The sequence below is a fragment of the Sporothrix brasiliensis genome, assembly GCF_000820605.1.
Source record: "Sporothrix brasiliensis 5110 chromosome Unknown Cont20, whole genome shotgun sequence".
NCBI lineage: Eukaryota > Fungi > Ascomycota > Sordariomycetes > Ophiostomatales > Ophiostomataceae > Sporothrix > Sporothrix brasiliensis.
This window is the reverse complement of record NW_024467139.1, coordinates 82,493-105,073: the sequence shown is the minus strand read 5'-3', so window position 1 is coordinate 105,073 and position 22,581 is coordinate 82,493. Positions and strand designations below refer to the sequence as shown.

General features: G+C 52.0%; 5 protein-coding genes across 5 annotated transcripts; 3 read left to right on the top strand and 2 right to left on the bottom strand.

Moving 5' to 3' along the window:
• Positions 1 to 3,737: 3,737 nt before the first annotated feature.
• SPBR_07781 (pre-mRNA-splicing factor SPF27) lies at positions 3,738 to 4,496 on the top strand (the record flags this gene model as incomplete). Its single annotated transcript, XM_040766035.1, has 2 exons — positions 3,738 to 3,774; positions 3,844 to 4,496. The coding sequence occupies 2 exons, from the start codon at positions 3,738 to 3,740 to the stop codon at positions 4,494 to 4,496; spliced, it is 690 nt and encodes a 229-aa protein (XP_040616020.1).
• Positions 4,497 to 5,201: 705 nt separating this feature from the next.
• On the bottom strand, positions 5,202 to 6,479 carry SPBR_07342 (cAMP-dependent protein kinase regulator; the record flags this gene model as incomplete). The annotated part of the gene is made up of 2 exons (XM_040765596.1): positions 5,202 to 5,903; positions 5,979 to 6,479. 2 exons carry the CDS (start codon positions 6,477 to 6,479, stop codon positions 5,202 to 5,204), a joined length of 1,203 nt encoding a protein of 400 aa, XP_040616019.1.
• Positions 6,480 to 9,303: 2,824 nt separating this feature from the next.
• Positions 9,304 to 10,964, top strand: SPBR_07058 (LEM3 family; the record flags this gene model as incomplete). The annotated part of the gene is made up of 4 exons (XM_040765313.1): positions 9,304 to 9,409; positions 9,605 to 9,641; positions 9,721 to 10,592; positions 10,672 to 10,964. The coding sequence occupies 4 exons, from the start codon at positions 9,304 to 9,306 to the stop codon at positions 10,962 to 10,964; spliced, it is 1,308 nt and encodes a 435-aa protein (XP_040616018.1).
• Positions 10,965 to 11,845: 881 nt separating this feature from the next.
• On the bottom strand, positions 11,846 to 15,026 carry SPBR_06507 (uncharacterized protein; the record flags this gene model as incomplete). Its single annotated transcript, XM_040764763.1, has 2 exons — positions 11,846 to 14,764; positions 14,844 to 15,026. 2 exons carry the CDS (start codon positions 15,024 to 15,026, stop codon positions 11,846 to 11,848), a joined length of 3,102 nt encoding a protein of 1,033 aa, XP_040616017.1.
• Positions 15,027 to 16,820: 1,794 nt separating this feature from the next.
• Positions 16,821 to 19,222, top strand: SPBR_06695 (glutamate--cysteine ligase catalytic subunit; the record flags this gene model as incomplete). The annotated part of the gene is made up of 4 exons (XM_040764951.1): positions 16,821 to 16,831; positions 16,917 to 16,989; positions 17,072 to 17,304; positions 17,380 to 19,222. 4 exons carry the CDS (start codon positions 16,821 to 16,823, stop codon positions 19,220 to 19,222), a joined length of 2,160 nt encoding a protein of 719 aa, XP_040616016.1.
• Positions 19,223 to 22,581: the final 3,359 nt, after the last annotated feature.

The window sequence follows — 22,581 nt, the reverse complement described above, 5'->3', positions numbered from 1 at the left end:
TCCGAGAGAATCTGGGCGTGCAGGATGAACGCACAACACGGGAAAGAACTGGGCCCAGAATGCGTACCCGGTTTTGGAAGGAGCGGCCCAGGATCAACAGAACATGCAGAGGAGCTGCTGGGCATGAAAAGAAAACACAAAGAAAATGTAGCGCAATCTAGACCCCAGCAGCCCTCTTGTGTTGCATAGAACCGTTATATTGTTTGCACGTGCGTGTACGGGCGGGCGCATCTGCCCACGTCGATTTAATCAATTTCTAGGCCGTGTTGAGTGGCCAGGTGACATGATTACCGATGCAAAAGACACGAAGTGCATCGGCCATTGTGAAAATTGGGTGCGCCGGTTTTGGGTAATCAGAACAGCAATGATTGTGCAAAGTATCATTGCCTAGCCAAACAGTCAATCAATGGCCTTTCTAAACGTATCTCGCCGTTTCGAATCAGGACAGACCCGCCCGGGGGTGGCAGTGTCAGCAGGGGGCAACGCGACGAGGGAGCGATTCGCGATACTGACCAGGCAAGCTATGATCAACTGGAATAGCTGTCTGTCATACCCAGTATGCAGTGCAAGGTCAGCGTCGACAGAAACACGCCAGGTTAGTGACAAGAGAACGATCCCCAAAGAAATGGAGAAAGTGGGAAGCTCTGGGAGTGTAAATAACCCTTGCCTGCCACATAATTATCTGGTATTTTATCGAATCCTTCCGGTAGTGTAGGAAGGCTATTTAATTCACTCCGCACGGCTGTATCCCCGTTTTAATTCAGAGCACCTGACGAGTGCGGGTACTTTCAAACCCGTTTTTTATTTCTCGGCTCATGTTTCTCGTTTCTATTCTGTACCGTTCAGTGCCTTGACATGCCGCACCAGGTCTCTTGCTGCAGATTGGTAACGATGGCCCGTTTATGGGAAGGGGAAATCGAACGCGAATAGGGCCAATATGCTCACCAGGTATCGTACATAACGTGACAGAGACCAGGAGCAACAGGGATTGAGAGGCTTAGCCAAAACTTTCCGCACTTGTTTGCCAGACGTTTTCCTTCTTTTTGTTTCTCATCCCCAAAGCGTTGGCACTTTAATTGTTATAATACAGTTATTAAGACGCCTGGTGGTGTCATTCTCGTTCACTTTAACCCTTTTTTGTTTGGTCCTCTGTCTTGTTTCTCACTCGCAGGTTTGTATGCACAGTGGAATAACCTCATTTAAATACCCTTAGTCCGGCCTACATAAGACGCCAGCAAACAGCCGATACAACCAGACAAGAGTAGCAAAATGCATTTTGCAACTGCAAAGGTGGCATTCGTACGTCGTGCACATCGGCGTTACAACGATGGCTACAGCCGAGATTACAGTCACAAAAAAAAAGGAGTTGATGCGGGAATACCAAAGGCAGGAGCCAACTGATCGTGTTCATTCAAAACAACACAAAAAAGCATTCAAAATTCTCCACTCATTTTCTTTTGTCGTTCGTTTCTTGTTCAACAGCCAACCGTGTCATCCAGCGTCCTCCAGTTTGGCCCTTTATCAACGGTTTGCGTCGACTTGTTTTTAAAGAGAGTGGCCAGGACATTGCCCCAGTTGAGATCCAAGCTTCATGCTAAAGAAGATTAAAGTCATGGGAAAAGATTCTAGAAGAACCCGAATCGCGCTCGGTTGAGAACAAAAAGGAAGCTGCTCGGAAGCCGACGGTCATTCATCCGCAGCGCGAGATGTATCAGTCCTACAATCTAATTGCCTTCTGCCGTTCAAGACAAGGGAGCGGTATCACGACATTAATACTTGGAGCATAAAACAAACCACAATCTTCATTCGTATCGCCACAAATTCTTCAGCCTTCTCAACCCCAGTGCTTCTTTATTTAGAATGTCGTGGCTACAATATGAAACAGAAGCGAGTCTTGCGCAGCGGGACCTATTACAGGGAAAGGCGATCAGGGTTTCTAACGTGTTAATGTGCGTTCTTCGTCCTTGCTCGACTTGGCCCGACTGGGTAAGTCAACAAACAGCCTTACCTCGAAACAGCCTCGTTTCGTGTTTCACGATGCAAACGACGGACGATGGATAGACCCGCGTTTTACATTATTCTGGGTTAAGGGCGGACCACCTACGATCTCTAATCGGAGCCATCCTACAAAAACCTCACAGTACTTGCTTGTTTTTTTTCTAGTCGTGTCATTTTTTCTTGGCCAATTTAATTCCTTTCCATCTTATGATCATTCACGCCACAATAATGTGGTTTCAGACCCACCAATGGAGTTTTTATTTCTTAAAAAAAATCCCAATATTAGTACCCCATTGTGCAATTGTATGAGAGTCTGAGTCTTTTTATATCACAAGCAGAGCCACCAATGTTTCATCGACTCTTTGCAATTGACTCTTCTCGCTGGGTCGATACTCATTTCAGATGAAGAGGCTCATTGTCTGCAGTATTTATTTTTGTATTTGGTTTCTTTTTTTGGACGACCATGAAACAGCAGGTTACAGCTTTGCTACGGTGGCGGTGTCTGGGGAGGGGAGACACCGAAAATTAAATTAATGAATGGCAGAGGACAGACCAGGTCACGACTTACAATGTCCTCACATCAATTTGTATGTCGTACAAAGTCGAAATTCAGTAACACGACGCATGGTCATCCATTCTCACACTTTCTGTTCCACGGTTGTTATTATCACAGAAGACGACAAACGTCACAAGAGAGCACAGACAGGCCAAGCTCTTAACTTATTCCGTCTAAGTCACACAACGCAAGACCATGACATAGAGACGAAGTTAGTGTCTCAAAACTCTTGAGGTGCTAAAAGACTTGGAAGCAGAGCACTGGGGACTCTTTGTACAGCTGGTGAAAAGTTGCATTAGAAACAAATGTCCACGTGCTCTTATATTCTTGCAGGTACATAGCCGAGTACCGATGGGAGCAGACTGGGGAGCAGACTCGGGAAGTAGTCACGCCTTTTGAACTACGGCGCAGTATTCTTTGTCTCTATATTTTTTTGTTACAAACGACACTTTATACCCTATCAATCAAGCAAGGATGAGGAATTCATAGCGGCCCAAAATCTACTAGACGAAGAAATTGTCTAGAAATTACAGATTATAAAGTTAAAGGCCATGCATATTATATCATGAGGAGGTCTTGCAGTTGTTAGATGTATTGATATTGGTCGTTATACATACGACTTTTGCGAAAGGAGCTCACTACCTCACTGCCTGCACTACTGTGGATTTACCTAGCTACTCATAACATGGTCAATGTAGCACGGCCGGTTTATGACTGTTTAATTGATATTTGTTTTCCGCATGAGACGGTATTTTGTATGCTTGGTTCTATTGAAAATATTATTGTCCTTGACTTACCTTTCAATAATATTTTTTTTAAAAAAAAATGGTAATTAAACAGACTATAAGAATATCACAACTGGAGAATATATCCGTACAAAGTAAAACAACACAGAAATAAAAAGTAGAAATAAAGCCACAAATCACCAAATGACAGAGGAGGACCGAATAGACACGAAAGAAAAGAAAACAATAGGCAACCTTCCGAATTCTCTGGGTTGTTGACCACTGCAGGCTTGTAGTGGGCGGATTCAAACAGAAGCCAAAACTCAATCCTCCCAGATTCTGCCACTACACACCGCCCTGATTTTAGCTGAACAAGGCTGTCGCGATTCAAAGCCACGCTTTTTGGCGTAAACCTTTAACCAACACATCTGATGCCGACATCCCCTCACATCGCAGCCATGCCCTACATTACAAGTGTACACGAGTCGTTACCCTGTACGTCCACACTACGCAGCCCGCCCAATCTGTCGCCACTTGGCGATTGCTAACGCCCGCCCCATGTAGACGTCGACCCTGAACCAACACCAGAGCAGCGCGCCGCTGCCGAGGCCCTTGTCGCCCAAGAGCGCACCACCGTTCCCGACGATCCTCACCATGCTCTCCTGCGCCCCCCCTACGAGTCGAAACTGACGCCCGCCATGCAGGCGGAGGTAGCCCGCGTTGCCGCCAACCAGAGCGCCGAGGCCAAGGATGACAAGAAGAAGCAGACACAGCTCTCCGCCATAGACCTGTCCCGGTACGAGGTAGATGACGACGACGACGACGACAATGAAGTGGCGACCACCTCGGATGCAGCCGCTCTCCGCACACGACTGACCCGCGCCTACACCAGCCAGACGTACTTGCGTGGCCGCCGTGCCCACTTGGCGTTGCTCGACAGCTACGGCAAAAATGCGTGGCTCGTCGGCAACTGGCAGACCGAGGCGGACCTTCGTGCGCTCGAGGCAGACCTGGCCGCGACGCGGAAAGACATCGATCTTGTCACGCTACGGCGGCAGCGCGCACAGAACGAGGCCGCAGGTGAGCTGCGAAGCTTGGACGAGACGTGGCGGACTGGCGTTGGCCGTGTCCTGGAAACAGAGGCCGCGGCCGAGGAGCTGCGGTTACGGATTCTGGACGCGCGTCGGCAGCGAGCCGAAAATGGCGAGGACGTCTAGTAGGAGAGGGAGAAGGAAAGAGAGTGAGAGAGAGAGGGAGAGAGCGTGTCTAACGAAGACTGGTCATATCATGCTGTGTGTATGGAAAGGCGCCTGGCGTTGTGAGTTTTGAATACCAGTATTGAGCACTGTTTTTATCTTTTTGCTACGGACGACACAGTGAAGCGATTATAAACGCTGCTATAGTGCAGCGCTTTTGGCGCATGAATCAAATATCGTAACAGCCTGCCTCAACTAGAAACTTACGATGTCGTGAAAGAGAGGACGAGAGGAACATGATCGTATTGCAAAAGAAGATGAAACAACAATAGGAGTCCCGAACGCCACCACCGTCGCCATCCCTCAAACTAAGGACGTCCTCCTTAAGGGTGTTACACTATGTCCTTGAAAGGTACTGGGCCCTATGGGGTGTTTGTGGAGTGAAACGTGTTGTAAATATGGAGAGATTCTCCAAAAAAGAGGCAAGGGACGAAGAAACAGATACGATAGTATCTCGAAAGAGAAACAAACCAAACAAACTGCAAATTAATAAAATAAAAGGAGACGAAAACTGTTAGGCATGATAAAAAAACACAAAAAAATCATCGAGTAATGACCAAATCCGCCTCCGGATTCCACTTTACCGTTGACCATAATTTGTTCCTTGACGGTCGTAAGATACCGCTGTAGATATTTGGCACATGTATCAAAATCAAGCAAACAATCTTAGGAAGTCTGCAGAGGATCCAGGTCCTCAACACCAGTCTTGACGCCCTCGTATCTTGTCCGGCGCATAATACCTTCAACAGGACCCAATAGCCGCTGGAAGGCAGATTTACCCAGCGTCGCGACCTTGATGTCGGTCTTGGCAACAATCGTCGCCGCACGGGGAGCGTCATTGAGCAGCGCAAGCTCGCCAAAGAAGTCGCCCTTTTGGTAGTGCTTCACCGGGCTCTCGGTACCAGACTTATAGACCGTGGCCTCGCCGCTCTCCACCAGGTAGAAAGAGTGCCCCAGATCACCCTCGCGGATGATAGTAGCGCCAGCTGCAAACTTTTGTGTTTCGAGGGCGTCGGCAATCTTGGAGCGTTCATAGGGCGTCAAGGTAGCCAGAAGCGGCACTTCCTCGAGGAAGCTTTCGTACATGCGACGGCGTGCAAACGTCGACTCCATCAGGATGCGCCGGAATGTTAAGCGGTCAAGTGCCCATAGCGTGCATGCAGGTTCTGCAGAGATGACTGTGGCTGCACGAGGTGCGTTGTACATGAGGGCCAGCTCGCCAAACGAACCTCCGGCCGCGATCGTATCCACCTTTGTACCGAGACCCTCAGGCCCGGATTGAAGGGTGCCGGAGCTGTTGACATAAGCGTCGAAGCTGCCTTTCTCGACCACGTAAAAGAAGTCGCCCGAATCCCCTTGAGTGATGACCTGACGCAAAAAAGTTTAGCAATCTGCACTTTGACTCTTGACACCGGCCCAAAGGGGAATTCAACCGTCGCTTACCTTGATGCCTTTTGTCGGAATTGGCTTTTCCATCAGAGCACCTAGAATCTGCGCAGACTGCTCTTCATCCAGGTGGCTGAAGAGGAAGTTCCCCTGGATGGCAGCCTTCAGGCGCTCGAGCTGCTCGGCTGACTTCTGGTGCACCGGCGGCGACCAGTTGTCGTATGAGTCGGTTACCGGTTTTAGAGACTCTGCGGACACAGATGTACGCCGTCCGAAGTTGTATTGTGCGGGGTACTCGCCGGGCGGGGGCGAGCGGCCGAAGTTCTGCGAGAAGTCCGACGAGGAGTCTGCTGGAAAAAGGGCGCGGGACGGACCGCCGACGGCGCCGGACTTGAGGGCAAAGGGTGACGTTGGCGACGAAACGATATCGTTCTCGTCCTCCTCAATAACTTGCTGCATAGACCCTGCGTTATCTGGAGCCCTCCTTGAATCCGCCGACGGAGGACCGAACGGGTTTGAGTTGGCCGCAAAAGGGCTTGTGAAGCCTCCGCCAGACATGGCTAAAATATGAGAGAACTGGAGAGATGGCGATCGTGTCGTCGATATCGTAATGTTCGGTGAGGTAAGGTCGGAGTATTGCAGGGAAAATGAAGGCGCTGGTGGATAATTTGAAAAAGACAAAGCCTTTAAACGGAGGTACAATTTGTCGTGGAATCTGAGATATGGCCCGACGAAATCGTAAGGGAGATAGAACACAGGCGTACGTTCCACGTGGATTAGGCGTGTCCGAGTCTGTTGCTTGTAGCATTTGTTAGTGTGCACAATTGGAAGACTAGACAAGACCACACATTCATTAGATGTCGTGGCAATGCGAATGTGATGTTGTGCTCTTGTGCGCGGCGTCTATGTTTTGAGTGTGCTTGCGGCTATTTTGGAGGAAAAACGGAGGGTTGGTGGACAGAGCTGTCAAACAGAAGCAATTGGTCTGTGTTGAGCGAACTTTGTTACAGCAATTGCCCGGGTTCACAGCCCCTTTCTGCCCCTTCCTTGCACGATATCGATAACGTAGTGAGGGAAAGATGACAGAGGAGAGCGTGTCAACATGCTGTGCATGGGACCCAGGGCTTGAGGCTTTTCGTTGCGCCTTTTCTTGAAAACGACTGCTGGTGATACGAAGATGGGCCTTGGGGAGACTGGGATGGGAAGTAATGCATAATAACAAGCAGGAGTTGAGCAATCGGCGAGGTGACGATAAGAAAAGATTGGAACGCACAGGTTCGGCTATAGCCAGAGCTTGTGAAGGACAAGGACAGCTCAGCTCAGCAGAAACGAAGCCTGGGAGATGTTTGATGATGCTCGACGGTGAGGAAGATGGCAAAGCAGTTTCCGTCCACAACTGAGCTTGTAGCGAAACAATTTGGTCAACCTGTGAATGCGGAGGCGTGACGCAGCTGTAGAGGGACGACGAGCTGGCGATGTAGCGGACGGTGGAGACGAGGGAATGGGAATAGAAAGAGAGATTGGGAATGGTTTATGATGTCGTCTGGTTTGGTGGCGACAAATGAGGGGTGGAGGTGGTGAATTAGGTTGTGGAGTAGGGTATGGGCGACAAGCACGAAGACGGACGGTGGATGACAAGAAACAGAAGGAGCCAGGAAAGACAGAAAGAGGCTTTGAATGTAGTAGCTTACCTGGTGGAGGGGTGCGATAGTGCTGGAATGCTCGAACTTGTTGCTTATCTGCGGGCAAATCAATCCGCCTTTGTTATGTCGTTCTTTCCTGTCTGGGCGGCCTTGCTGCCTCCTGTCTTTGTTCTCACAACCCAGCAAGTGGGGTTGTTTGATCAAAACACAAAATGGAGAAAGAGCGATGAGGAAAGACGGCACGAAAAGGGGCGGCAGGAGAGGCACGCAATAAGAGCATGCGTTGATTGTATCGATGGCAGACTTGTAATGTAGGATGACAGCTCAGACAGCAGCGAAAAAGAAAGAAGAAAGGGAGAGTCGAAGATGGAAGGATAGAAGCTTTGGGCAAGGGGAAACCATAGAACAAGAGCAGCTGGGAAGCTGGGAAAAGAAAGCAGAAGGGGGGCGGAAGCCAGGGGAAAAAAGACCCAGAAAAACAAGGAGAAAAGAGGTAGGAGCGCTGGTGGGAGCAGCGCAAGGCAAAAGTGCCAGTTTGCAACAGTGTTGCTTCCTGATGAGGTTGCTGAACGGCAGCAGTGTGTGTAGTGCACGTCTGGGGCCACTTCGAAACGTACGTCGAAGAAGCAGCGCAGCGGCGGGTTAACAGCCCCTCACCCAAGCTCGCAATCCAAGGGGCCAGTCAGCGACGCTGGAACCGTTCTAGAAGGCGCACGGGCCACCATGCGGCACCGCCCCTCTTCCGCAAGTGGAAGGACTGGAACGACAGAAAAAAGCTTCTGGAGCTTCTGTGCAGCCGGCATTCCACACTACCCATCTGGGCAGAAACAAGATTGAGTGCGCGAACGGGGAAGGAGGGTCGGATCGCCTATGGGCAATATGTAAGACAGGTGAAGCGAGCCCATTTTGAAATCGGGCACAGCTGGCACTGGTGGGCCTCTCTCGCTCCTTCTTTACACATTCCCAAGGACGCTCTTTCCTTTCCTTTCGGTTTAATATGCATCAAAGCGAATGTCCGTGTCGGGAATGACCTTACTGCGACAGCCCCCTGTGGAGTCACGCAACGGATGCACCACTGCGTCTTGGAAGCCGGGCAGGAGGCAGGCTCCCTTTCTTGCAGCTAAGACGTGCTTGGACTTGGATGCACGCGCGGACTGATCGCCACTACGCGTTAATCCCTTGCGTCTCCGCCGGGGTCACATTGCGTCTCTTTCAAAATAGTCGCTCGAGCTTTTTGTGTCGCTGTTTAGCCATTCTAGCTGGCATGCATGTCTCTGCCTATCATTACGTTAGGACTTGTCCCTGATTACTTGTTATCTGTCAAATTTCCCTGTTGCCTGACGTTGTTACCAGCCTCGCATCTTACGTAGGCTGGTCTCTGTGGTTGCCCGAAATAGAATATCACGTGACCAGACCCACACCTGTTTCGTATGCTGTGGGATCAAATGCGAGACGCGCTGTGGCTGAGCCTAGCCAACTAACTAACGCCACGGGCTAAGTTTCTACCTCCTGGAATTCTGCCACTGCGCCCGTCATCTGTAGCAGAGTTGCCAGCAAAGGGGGCAACAGCAAAGCAGCCAGCCATCATCCAACAAAAAACAGGGCGATGCAAACTCGACCTACGTCTTGCCACGACGCGACATCTGCACTTCTTTGACAGACGGCAGAAACAACACAGCGAGGATAGGGACATAAGAAGAGATACTGAACGACGCAAATTGCAAATCGACGTCTAAAGGATGGCGCCCCGCGACGATGAGCCGGCCGATCTGGGCCACCCGGACTCGATTACCTCCGAGAGCGACTCGAAGCACGCCGAGAAGAAGAAGAGCAAGAGACCTGCAAGTACGTGAAACGTCCTCGGAAGAGGGAATGTGGATTCCGGAGATGCCGGGCGCGTTCTTGCGCGTTTCCTGGCGATCCGGCGGCGCGATATTGGGCATTGGGATCGGTGGTGATGATGGCTCATCATTGTCGTGATGTCGATGGCGATGCTATGGACCAGTTTGACTGACGATGCTTCTGCGCCCCCGTGAACAGACACCGCTTTTCGGCAACAACGTCTCAAGGCATGGCAGTAAGTTCGACGACATTTAAATGACACAGGAAGTCGAGACACAGCGGGAGAGAGTACACCCGCTCACAACGCATCACAGACCTATTCTCACGCCTAAGACCGTGCTGCCGCTCTTTTTCGCAATTGGCATCATCTTTGCGCCCATCGGTGGCGTTCTGCTCTACGTTAGCGCGCAGGTACAGATGATTCAGCTCGATTACACCAACTGTGACAACCAGGCGCCGACGGCAGGTTTCGAGGCCATGCCGTCTGACGCCGTCAAGATGCAGTTCAAGGCATCTAGCAACTCAACGACGGCCGCCGCTATGTGGAAGCGCACGCCCATCGAGGTCACATACGACGGCGTCAAGGTGCCTTTCCCCGTCAACGTGTGCAGCCTGCAGTTCGACATCCCCGAGAGCATGGGCCCTCCCGTGCTCTTCTACTACCACTTGACCAACTTCTATCAGAACCACCGTCGCTACGTCAACAGCTTCTTCGACAAGCAGCTTAAGGGCGACGTTGTCAGCGACTCCGACGTCAAGGGCTCCAAGTGCGACCCGCTCGAAGTCAACAGCACCGGTGCCGCGTACTATCCTTGCGGTCTCATTGCCAACTCCTTTTTCAACGACACCTTCTCCAGCCCCGTGCTGCTCAATGTCCAGGACGGCAGCAGCGACAACGAGACGTACGTCATGCAGAACCAGACCAACATTGCTTGGAGCTCCGACAAGTCGCTGTACGGCAAGTTCCCGTCGTCAATGAGCTACTCACAGGTCTCGCCGCCTCCCAACTGGATCCACCGATACCCCAACGGTTACACCGAGTCGAACCCGCCGCCCGACCTGTCCACGGACGAGTCCCTCATGGTGTGGATGCGCACTGCTGGTCTGCCTACCTTCAGCAAGCTGGCTCAACGCAACGACACCACCGCCATGCGCAGCGGGACCTACCAGGTCGATGTTATTAGCTGTAAGTGTTTGACTCGCCTGGTCACTCGTGCGGGTGACGGACCTGCGAATGATTGCTAACCCTCTCTTCTTCTCTCTAGTCTTCAACGTTACCGAGTTCCGCGGCACAAAGTCCATTATCCTGTCCACCCGTACTGTCATGGGCGGCCGCAACCCCTTCCTGGGCATTGCCTACCTCGTTGTCGGCGGTATCTGCATCCTCCTGGGTGTTGTGTTCACCGTCACGCACATGATTAAGCCAAGAAAGCTGGGTGACCACACATATCTGTCCTGGAATAACGCGCCGGCGCCCTCGCGACAGGCTGATGCCGGTGGTGCTGGTGGCAGTGCTGTCCTCGCATCGGGCCGGGACGTCGGCGGCAGCGGGGCGTAGAATGCCATGTCCAAACCGGCGCAGTTGGTTGCAGCGTTTGGTTCCGGAAAGAATCCCATGCGGGCAAAATAGTCTCGGTGTGTGCAGACGTACTTTGGATTTAACTTTTTGCGGCCGAATTTGTGGTGCACTCCCATTCTCGTCGCTTTTTCTGATTCCTTAGCTCTCATCTTGTTGCTTCTCTTGGCTTGTTTCTTGTTTTTTGTGCTCTTCTTTTCTTTTTGGCTTATGGATGTTTTTCCGACTATTCTCATTTCGTGTCATTTATTTGCTTTTCACACCGTGCATGACAAGTATCAACACACTCGAGCGGCCTGGACGCTGTAACTTGTATTATGCACCTCCACAGCAAGAGGCAATTGCTTCGTATGCTTTCGTCCCCGCAGTTCACATTCCTCCATTTCTATGTAATTTCTCTGTATAATGGCGTTGCGCAAAAGGGATATTTTTGTATGGTTAAAATAAATTTGATTTTATGGATCCCTCCTTTGGTACTATCTCCAGTGAATGCCTTTTATTTGAAATACACGTCCTTTTTTCTCATTTTGCTCGGCTGCTTCTGCTCGTCACGTCTCGAGGCTCAGCAGACAGCTCCATAAGATGCTCGAACCCACAGCTTCAGTCATCAACAATAAAGTCTTCAATTTTTTCCTTTTCGCAAACGCATGTCGCAAAGAACAAAAAACAAGTCCCATTTTACAGAAATAAAAAGCAAAACAGAAAGAGCATAACAAGATACGAATATAGTAAAAAAAGACAATGACGAAAGTGAACAGATAGATAAAGGAATGTCGTCAGTGTGGTTATATTATGTTCAATGCAGCGTGAAAATTGCCATCGAGACCTTCGCGCGACCCCTGCTCAACCATGTGTTCTCCGTCCTAGCGCCTGCGCGACTTCTTGCTACCGCGGTCGTCGTCGTCTAGGTTTGTGTCGCGGTCGCGTTTCTTCGCCTTTCGCTCGAGCTCGTCCCAGCTCTCGCCGTCTTCCTCCTCGCTGGCGTCCTCATCGCTTGCCTCGTCCGAGGCATTCGAATCAAAATCGGAGTCTTCCTCGCTCGACTCAGACGGCTCCTCGAGCTCGCTCTCGCTCATCTCGAACGCACTCTCCTCCTCCTCCTCAGAATCGCCGTCTTCGTCGTCCGACTCGTTCTGTAGGAAGCCCCAACCACCGTCGGCAAAGAACTGGTGCGTGTCGGCGGTGACCGTCTTCATGATCGTCGGCCAGTTGAGGTTCAGCGGACCCTCAGAGTACGCAATGTCTGACGAGTCCAAAAACTCCTTCACGTCCTCGAGCGACTCAACGGGGATCGTGTTGACGTGGAACGGCGGGCGCGAAAAGTCTTTGAAAACAAACACCAAATCGAAATTTTTGAGTCCAAATTGCACGCGCTCCAAGTGTGCCACCTCAATCTCTTCGAGCGTGACAACCATGAAGGGCGGCTCCGTCAGCTGGATCAAACACTCGGTTGTCGGCTGGATGTAGACGTTGCTACGGAAAGGCACGCCATTGAAGCCGATCTCGCGAATCGGCATGTCGACCTCGAGGTTCTCGTTGCGGCCGGCCTCGGCAATCTTCTCGGCAAAGCTCTTGAAGAGGCGGTCCAACTCAGCGCGCCGGCGACGCTCCTCCTGCTCGGCCTCGAACTCGTCCTCGTCGCCGTACCGGTACTTGCGCTTCCGGTTGCCGGTCTCGTCGAACTGGATGTCGGTGGCTTCGCGGTAGAACTGCACATCCTTCGTCTTCTTCTTGTTCCCTATGATGATCGGATCCTTCAGATGGATGTGGATGATGACAATCAGCTCGTGCTGCGACGGCTGGAAGAAGAGGTGGCGGACGTTGGAGAACAGAATGTCGACACGCTGGTGCGCGCTCAGCGGCGACTGGTAGCGGATACCGTTCTGGTGGATCTCGACCTTTCCTGGCACGCGCTTGCCTTCCATGGCCGGGCGGATAAAGACATTATCAAGTACGGCTGGCCGCCGGTTCCGGATTTCAATCAGCTTGTCCTGCTCTACAACATCCTCCATGTCTTTCTTCTCCTGCTCCTTCTTGGTGGCGTCACGCTTCATGCCAGCAATTTGATTGGCAATGTCGTTGTAGCGGTCACCGTCTGTCGAGCGGAACGTCAAGCTGCGCACAAAATGGGCAGACGCATCCTCAAACGGCTGATCATCTTTGCGGCCGACGCCCTGGCCCGGAGATAAGAAGTTGACGCGGAGGAACGACCAATCGCCCTCGTCGCTCTTGCTTGCGTTCTTGATCGTGTTGATGTGGAACGGCACGGGACGGCCCATGATGGGCAGGATGACGGTGCTGTTCTTGGTGTCGACAACGATGCCGAGATCGCGAACCTTTAGCGGGAATTGGTTGTCCCGCTTGTACGATTCGAAGCGTTTGAACTTCTTGATCTCTTTGCCGTTCTGGCCGCCGGTGGCCTCAGCAAAGCGCTCCAGGCCTTCGCGCTGCTTCTTTTGCGCGAGTTCTTTTTGATGCTCGCGGCGGCGCTTATCGCCATCCTCGTCCACCTGCGTCGAACGCTCTGAACGCAAGCGCGTACTAGTAATGTTCTTGGTAGCAACAGCGCCGACGCGGGCATCCTTCTTCTCTTTCTTAGGAGTGGGTTGAGCCTCTTCTTCGTCTTTGAAGAAGAACGAGCTTGCGTCAGCATCGCTCGGTGCATCACCTGTGAAAATGACCGGCTCGCCGGCTGTGACACGAATGGTGTCGGTAATGACAAGCGAGTAGAGCTTGTCGTTCTTGTCCTTGGACTGCGCGTTCTCGATGTCGCTGAAGCCCGTCGTGATGCAGAGCGTCATGCCATCCTTAAGGACACGAGTGTTCTTGCCGTTGAGGAGCAGCGTAGAGTCGCGGTTCTCCAGACCGATGCCATAGCCAATATTTTTGATAAAGTTCTTTTCCAGCTCCGGTTTCTTGCTGCGAATGTAGCCGAGGGCCTTGGCGTAGACATCTTTGCAAAGAACGCCGTCGCTGATCTCTTTGAGAGCAAGGCTGTGGACAGCCGACAAGAGGCGGTAGTTGCTTTCCTGCGCCTTGTTGGGGTCAACCAAAAATGTGCGCGCAATGGTCGAGCAGTACGACTTGTAGCGCATGCCCAAGGCAGCAATAATAATACCGGGCCGAAGGTAGTCGTTGTTGACCTCGGTCTGCCACTTGATGTCGAATTTGCCGCCGCTCTGAACAATTGGGCCAAGAACCCAATCAAGCTGCTCGACGTCAAACTCGGCCGGCAGTTTCGATTTGTTGGGCAACTCGACCGTCTTCCAGAACTTCTTGTTGTCGATCATCTTCTCCACCTTGTCGACAAGATCGGTGTGGCGGATCTTTGTGTCCTGGTCGAGAACGTCGGACATCTCATCTAGGAAGTAAGGATGCATCAAGGCAACGCAGGCCCGAGATGCTGTACGCATGGCACGGAGCTCCGTCTCGTTCTTGACTGCGAAAGCAGCAGACGACAGGGCGGCACTAATATCCACCTGCTCAATATCCTTCCCGTTTTCCTCCAGCGTCTTTTTCCACTCGTCGACAAAGGGGCCACGGGACGTGTCCTTGGTGAGCACGCCGAGTTTCTTGCCCGATGTCCGGATGGCATCGATAACCTTGAGGAACAGCTTGTCGTTCTCGGCAGCGTCTTTGCCGCGCACAAGCACCTCGACCGGGAAGCGGCCGCCCTTGATCTGGTCGAGGTACTTTGCCTTTTTCGCCGTTGTCAGGATGTAGAGGGTCTCCTGCGTCAAGAGCATTAAGGTCGTAGGAAACTCGTAGCCCAGTAGCCAAAACTGATCAAGTTAGCCCTTCGTCCTCTTGCTGTCATTGCTTCACTTGGCATCCAACCCCATCACTGGAGCAGTGACTCACATGAACTGCATTGTTCTTCTGATACTCGGGCACCTCCTCAACTTTGCCCATCATTACGAGGATGGAGCTCGCACCGTTGAACACGCCATCATCACCAGCTCGCTTCGCGTCGGCCTTCCAGGCGTTAACAAAGTCGCCCACGCGGTCCTGGAACGTCTTGGCGTCAATCGTGATTTCGGACATAGCGCCCGTCCTCGGAGGTTGCGATGTGGTGCGCAGTGGTGCGACCGCTTCGCCCGGATGTCGTAATGTGTCGATGTGCTCGAATGGGAGACCGTAGCTTGAAGCTATCGCGGCTACACAGGCAGGCAGCAAGTGAGGGCGGATAAATGACTGGGAACGGACGGTGCTTTGATGAAATACAGCGAGCCCGAGAGTCGAAATGATACTGGCGAGATGATGGTGAGAAAGGGAAACGATGAGAGTGAACAGAGAGGTGGCCTTGCTGGACTTCTGGCCGCAAAAAGCTCTACTGTTTTGGGGACCTCATTTAGCAAAGGCGGATCCCCTTTCGCGTCAATCACGTAGCGCGTCAGTGAAGGCGCCTTTGCTTGGAAATGTTTTCTGCCTGAGGCATGTACGGTAGTACCCAAAGCGTAAATATATATGGGTTTATTACATATTCTTATATTACAGCTTGGTGTTAACCCGCTTTAGCGCATGCACGATCAACACCGCCGCTTGTGGGTCGATCCGCGCCCTGTGCCAAGTTGGAGAGGGGAAGGGCGCGTATGAGTTTTTTTTTTAATATTCACATCTTTCCTGAACAAATGTAATGCTATCATGCACACCGGGAGAAGCGCGAGGGGTTTGTAGTCCGCAAAGCCACCATGTGCGGGTGGGTTGCAGGGTAATAATTCCATGGATGAACGGAAAGAGCAAAACAAAGTGACGAAAAGGAGGAAAGTCTACCACGCCCGCGACCGGAAGGAGTTCAGAGCTCCTTCTCCATGACTCTGACATGTGGATGGTGCTCCTTTGGACTTGCCGGACACTCTTTCTGCTTTTAGTCAGGTCGTGCCGCACGCTGTTGCCTCGTCACCAGCGGTTCAGAGCGGGACAGAAGGTACGACGTAATACTCCGTAGTAAAATGGTGGGAAAGACTTAGCTCCATGCCAGTATTTCTAAGCAGCACCTTCCTCGTGCGCAACTCAAAGCTAGAGACGAAAATGTGCCAAGAAAAAAAAAGTGAAAAAGGCCGGCCATACGATCCCGAGATATCACCTTTAAAACCGTCGAGTCGCCCCTCTGCCAGGACAGCAGCGAGGACCGCGTCCAGGACCATAGCCTTCCGGCCTTTGTTTCTCCAAGGACCGACCGGCGCTGACGAGCATATCCCAAGTGTCGTCTCTCCCGCGCGCCGCAGTCGGCCGACCCGAATCGACGGATCTTTTTTTTGTCTTTTCCCTCCCCCCAATCAGCGTCAATCTCAGACACATCACTTCTTACACACTGTAACCTGGGGCGAGCTTCACTATCGTCTTGCCTCTTTCTTGGCCGTTGCTCTCTAGCCAGCCAACCGCGTCGCCCGTTTGTTGCGTGCCCGGATGACGACATTGCTTCCTCACTGCGACTTCAACGAGAACGTTACGTTGATTCGGCCAGGGCCGCCTTAGACGAGCCTCGACCTGCATCGCGTGGGGGGGACCAGGCTGTTGCGTGGCACTGCGTGGGCATCTCGAAGCTTTAAGCTCACCAAGCGATTTGCTTGTCTCTGGACACTTTGAGCTTTATGTGCTCCCAAGAGGCTTTGTTTTTCTGGCTGTTATCTTGGTGCATTTTATTGCCTTTTTTTGGCCTTAGAGCTGCGCAGGTGATTTTTTGTTCATTTCCCATTCGTCCTCCCGTTTATATTTACGCACACTGGATATTTTCTATTTTTGCGAGATTCGTCTCTTGTACTTCGACGTTCACAACCAGCGTCCTCGCCAGAGAACGTCTGCAATTAACTCCTCTGCGGCTGACGCAGCTTCACAATGGGTCTCTTGTAAGTGCCACCGCATGCGAGCAAGACATGGTATTTTGAGTCGGCCAGGGGCCACGGCTAATCATCTCCAAATTTGTGGCTGTAGACAGCTCGGCACGGCATTGGATTGGCCGGAAGCCAAGGCGCACGCTGACCAGGTCCGCAAATGGGGCATCAAGGTGAGCGGAAGGGCGCATGTTGCAACCAGCCGGTGCCAGCGTATTGTGGTTCAATGTGCTAAGAAACTGACTGGCCGCATAGCAACTCCTCGAGATCTGGAATAAGGCCAAGACGAAAGAGAGGGACGCCCTGCTCTGGGGCGATGAGGTCGAGTATCTCGTTGTGACGTATGACAAGGATGATCCTCGATCACTTCTGTCTCTGCGCCAGGCCGACATCCTCGATGCCCTGGCCAACGACGCTGTCCTGGCGGCCAAGGGCGGCTGCACAGAAGGCCACGCTGACGTCACAGATGCTGCCGGGAGCAAGTCCAAGTATGTTTCGTCGTGCCCACCACCGTTTCCCTTTTCCCAAGTGGCTGTCATGATGTGAAATCTAACACACCATAGCCAAGACCCGCTGCCGGTCTTCCATCCCGAGTTCGGCCGGTTCATGCTCGAATCGACACCGGGTAAACCGTGGGGCATTGAGCTGAAGGAGCTCATCGATGTCGAGCCGAACATGCGGCTACGGAGAGTCATTGCCAAAGACCACATGCGTTCCGACGAGTACCCAATCACCCTGACGACGTTCCCGCGACTGGGGTTCCCAGGCGTGTTTTCGGACCCGTATTACCCCGTGTCGGGCCCCAAGCTACGGTCACAATTCGTGCCAGATGAAATTGCCAACCCGCACATACGCTTCCCTACGCTTGCCGCCAACATCCGCACGCGCCGCGGCCGCAAGGTCCAGGTCAACGTGCCCGTCTTTCGCGATGTGAACACACCCTGGCCGTGGAAGGACCCAACTGTCAACTACGACCTCAACAAGTACCCCGAAGATGCCGACGTGCGCAATGGTTCCGCTCCGGACAACTTCATCCACATGGATGCTATGGCCTTTGGTATGGGCAGCTGCTGCTTGCAGATCACCTTCCAGGCCAAGAACATCACCGAGGGCCGTCGGCTCTACGACCAGCTCAGTCCTCTGGGGCCCATCCTGTTGGCGCTGACGGCGGCGACACCAATCTACAAGGGCTTTTTGGCCGATACGGACGTGCGCTGGAACCAAATCAGCCGCGCCGTGGACGACCGCACACCAGAAGAGCTCGGAGAGAAGCCGCTGAAGAATGACCGCTGGCGGATACCCAAGTCACGATACGCGTCCAATTCAACGTACATCTCGACCGACCCGCGGCTGCGGCCTGAATACTTGGACCCGGACCTTGTGGTCGATGAGGAAATCAAGGCGGAGCTGATCCAGGGTGGCATGGATGACCGCCTGGCGACGCACTTTGCGCACCTGTTCATCCGCGACCCGATTGTCATCTTCTCCGAGGACCTGCAGACGCTCGACCTGGACCAGACGAACCACTTTGAAAACCTGCAGTCGACCAACTGGCAACACATGCGCTTCAAGCCGCCGCCGCCAGACAATAGCATTGGATGGCGTGTTGAGGTGCGGCCCATGGAGGTGCAGGTCACCGACTTTGAGAACGCCGCGTTTGCCGTCTTCATTGTGCTTGTGACCCGTGCCATCCTGTCATTTGACCTCAACTTTTACATCCCCATTGCACGTGTGACAGAGAACATGGAGACGGCGCATGCGCGTGACGCCGTTTTGAACGAGCGGTTTTACTTCCGGAAGAACCTCTTTAATGCGCAACGGGCCCATCGGTATGGCCGCCATCGGTCGCCACACGGCGACGGCACAAACAGTGCCTACGCCTCAGGCACAACGACGCCCGTCGCACAGAGCCGGCCGGAGACGCCTGTAGCGCTGGGCTCGGTGGAGGACGAGTACCGGCCAATGACGATCAATGAGATTATAAACGGCACCGGATATCCAATGTACGGCGCCGACAACGACGACCAATCGAATGGCGAGCCTGCGTCGTCACCAGCTGACCCTCCCTTCCCCGGCCTCATTCCGCTAGTCGAAAGCTACCTCGACTCCATGAACGTCGACGTGCAGACCCGCTGTCAACTGTCCACGTACCTCGACCTTATCCGTAAGCGCGCATCCGGCGAGTTGTGGACGGCCGCCCGTTGGCTTCGGTCGTACGTCGACCAGCATCCCGAGTACAAGCACGATAGTGCAGTATCAGAGCTTGTGACCCGGGACATTGTCGGTGCCGTCATTGACATTGGTAAACGTGAGACGGATGGTGCAGGCTGGAAGGGCATGAATGTGCCAGGAGTCGACCGGCTACTGGGCGACTTTAGTGGTTGCGGCGGGGATGTGAAATGCTAGATACTAGATGCCAGGTGGCACTTGTCTATTGGCTTCAGTCCCAAAGATTTATTTGCATATTGTTTGTTTTTTGCATTGTTTTTGTCCTTGGTTTTAATTTTTGGAGTAGCCGTACATGAAGCGTTGCGTTTGTACACAGTGTCCCGTCCTAAATGGATTGTCGTTTTGACGAGGAGCTTGGCAATGAAACTTTTTTTTCTTTCTTTTATTGCACGAAGCTGAAAGGGTTGTCGTATTCTGTTCCTCCTCTCACTTGCATGTCAAGCAAATCATACCTGTGTTAAAGGTAGCCGGTAACTGCTTCTTGCAGTGTTTGATGATGGTCCTGTCTCGGCAATTTGCCGTTTTATGGCATGCAAGATTAGAGGAGGTCACTCAGGCAGCCAGCAAATAGAAAAAGGACACATGAGACAGGGAGATGATTGCGTCAAGTGTGGTCAGGGTCTGAATCAACACAGAGACATTTCGGATGCAAGGACGGTGTGAGAAGCTGTTTCTAGACCACACAAACAGGTCTGGAGATGGCTCGCGTCCATTTCTGGCCCGTGTTGTCTCGTCATCTCTGTCGGCCTATCTATCCGCTTCGAGGACACCAGATTATGCTCCATCAATGCAAGGGTCGGGGCAAGACACGAACCGGGTTGCAGGCGACCCTGGTGAAGCTGTCCTACCTACGACGTTCGGCGTGGTCTGGTCTGGGGCAGACGAGAGACTACGAACAAGCATAAATGCCGCTGTATTCGGACTCGAGCCATCGAATAAACGGCGTCTATCGTATCTATCGTACTCAGTATGGAGTACTTGCGCCAGAGAGAAATCGGCATGATCTGAACATTGTTTCTCAGCCATTGACAACCCAGACAAGAGTGAAAGGGAAGAGGGGAGATGTCTAGAAACAAAATGCAACCTACAGGGAGCTTCCCTTTCACTCCCAGACCACAATCTTGCCCTCTTCTTTTGTCTTGTTCCCTCTTCTTCCCTTGTCCGGATTACTTCCTCCTCCTTCCCAGGAGACACGCCATAGTCCGACGACAGCAAAGCCGAACTGGGATTTGCAGGGGACGCAACGGCGATCAGCGTCCAGCCCTCATTTTCTGACCTTTCTCTTGTCATGTCCACCACTCCGCCGATTTGTCTCTCCCTGCTCGTGATTATTCCTCTTGTCCATCGTGTTTCACAGTGCGGTGCCGAGAATGCAAACGAGTGCCAGCGAGCCACTGTGAAGGCGAGGCGGTCAGAAAGGGTAGCTTTGGTAGTTAATCACTAAAAAACGTTTTTTTTTTTTTTAAAAAAAATAAAAGGACAAAACGTCGGGGGAAAAAGGTGAGAAGAGACAAAAGACAAGGTACGTGGAAGCCCACATCTCTTCGATCCGCACACAAGACGCACAAGCAAGCAAACAGCCGCCGTACACACAGCAGGGAGAGACATGCACACGCATTGTCGACTCCCTGCAGTTTATTCTGCAAGGAGCCTCGACGACCAGGAAGATGCATGGGTTGCAGGTGAAATGTCTATTTTGGGTTAATGATGTCTTGCTTTTTTTCTTTTTCTTTTTTTCTTTTTTTTTTCCACCTCCCTGTAACTTTCAAGTCTTTTTCCAAACATACTTTCCCCTTCTACTTGACCTCCCTCTCGTGCATTGTCACGTTTTTTGGGCAGGTGCAAACCCAGGGCTGGCTGTGACTTTGTGGGACTCGACGTGGCAAGTCACAATGTCTTTGCCCTTCTCTGCTTGATGGATGTTTTGTATGAATACGCGTACTTTTCCTTCGTTTGCTTCCCATCATTCTCGGCGTGCAGCGGATTCTACACCAATCAATGACAACGTCAATGCACGGAGTACGTCGTATGGCACTTGGTGTTCTCTGCATCTGTTGGGTTGTATTTATGTATATCGTTAGTTCGTTTGCTTTTCCATCACTTCTTAATAGCCTCTTCACTTAGAGACATGGAACGATAATACAAGGCAAAAAAAAGAAAAAAAGAAAAAAAAAAGAACCGCCGCCTGGAAGGGACGCTCTCTTCTGTGGCCAGTGTCTTACGACGTACAACTGTTCACGCCCCTTGTGCAATCACTATGAACAGATGGAAGAAGGAAGAGCGCACGCGAAGCAACCTCTTCCTTACCTCATACACACCGGGATCGTTGTTTGTCTCCGATGGCGTGCGGGCCAAGCCCATCTGCAAGAATGAAAATGGCCCTCGCCGGCAGGCTCAGGGGCTCTGGTTTTTGGTACGTCATGTAGTACGACATATGTTTGACGATGTGAAGCGTTTATCCATTTTTTGACCCCGATTTACAATTTACCTCGTCGAGATAAGGACTTGTTGAGTGCAGGACAGTGTAAAGCTGTCTGTTCTTGATGCTGTCGCCTTCTCATTTCTGTTTCCTTTGCTTCATCCCGTTACCCGCATTTCTTTGTATTCTGCTTTCTTTTTCGTTCTCTGGGCTCCGTTTTGTCTCTGCCGTGCATCTTTTCAGCTGTGTCGGGATCGTCATTGACATCAACGCAATTGTGGCTTGGTGAAACATAAATGTCTTGGACGGTTTCTCCGCATCCCGGACGCTATTGTACTTTGTAGAGAGAAGCCGAAAAAAAAAAATAGAAAGCGGTAACTTCGTAAATTCTCAGGTGGCGATGAGAAATTGAAGCGTATTGTTCTACAGGGCGGAGACCACACTCCATGCTCCTTCCTGTCTTTTCGCCGACAGCGGCTCTTTAACAGCAGCTTCTCGACACCGGAACAAATTCCGCATCGGCGAGCCCCGAGGGCTGGTAGTTGGGGAAAGAGGACAGGGCTGGCAGCATCCATCGACCACAATTCCAACCAACGAGGAGAGTCCTTCTGGGTGCCAAATAATGGCACGGTGCGTTCCTTCCGCTAAGGATCTGAACCTTTCGTGAGCAACTGTTCTTGTCTTTTTCCGCTATCCCCCTTCCCCCCCTCTTTTTCTTTCTTGCTTATCGCGTGGTCGTGTATACCCTCTTTCTTGTCTCCCCCTTTCCCTTTCTCACTATGTATTTCTTCCCCATTATGTCGTTCATAATCTTGCATATTTAGCCTCTCGGCCCGGCAAGCGGGAAACGGAAACCAAATCGCCAATGTGGGCCTGTGTGCCTGCCGGCTACGCAATGGGCGATAGAGAACATTTGAAGGTCATGGAGCGGAGAACCGCCTGTCGTATCTTGTGAATTTCCAGCTTTTTTCTTTTTCTCAATTCTCGTTTGTCATGGCTTCGAATTTGAGACTACGAGAGAGGAGACAGGATGCGAGGAGACTGTGAGTTGGCGAGACACAGGCGAGATCGAGTAAAGAAACGGCAAGGATCGTCGTATCGTCGTATCTTCTTTAGG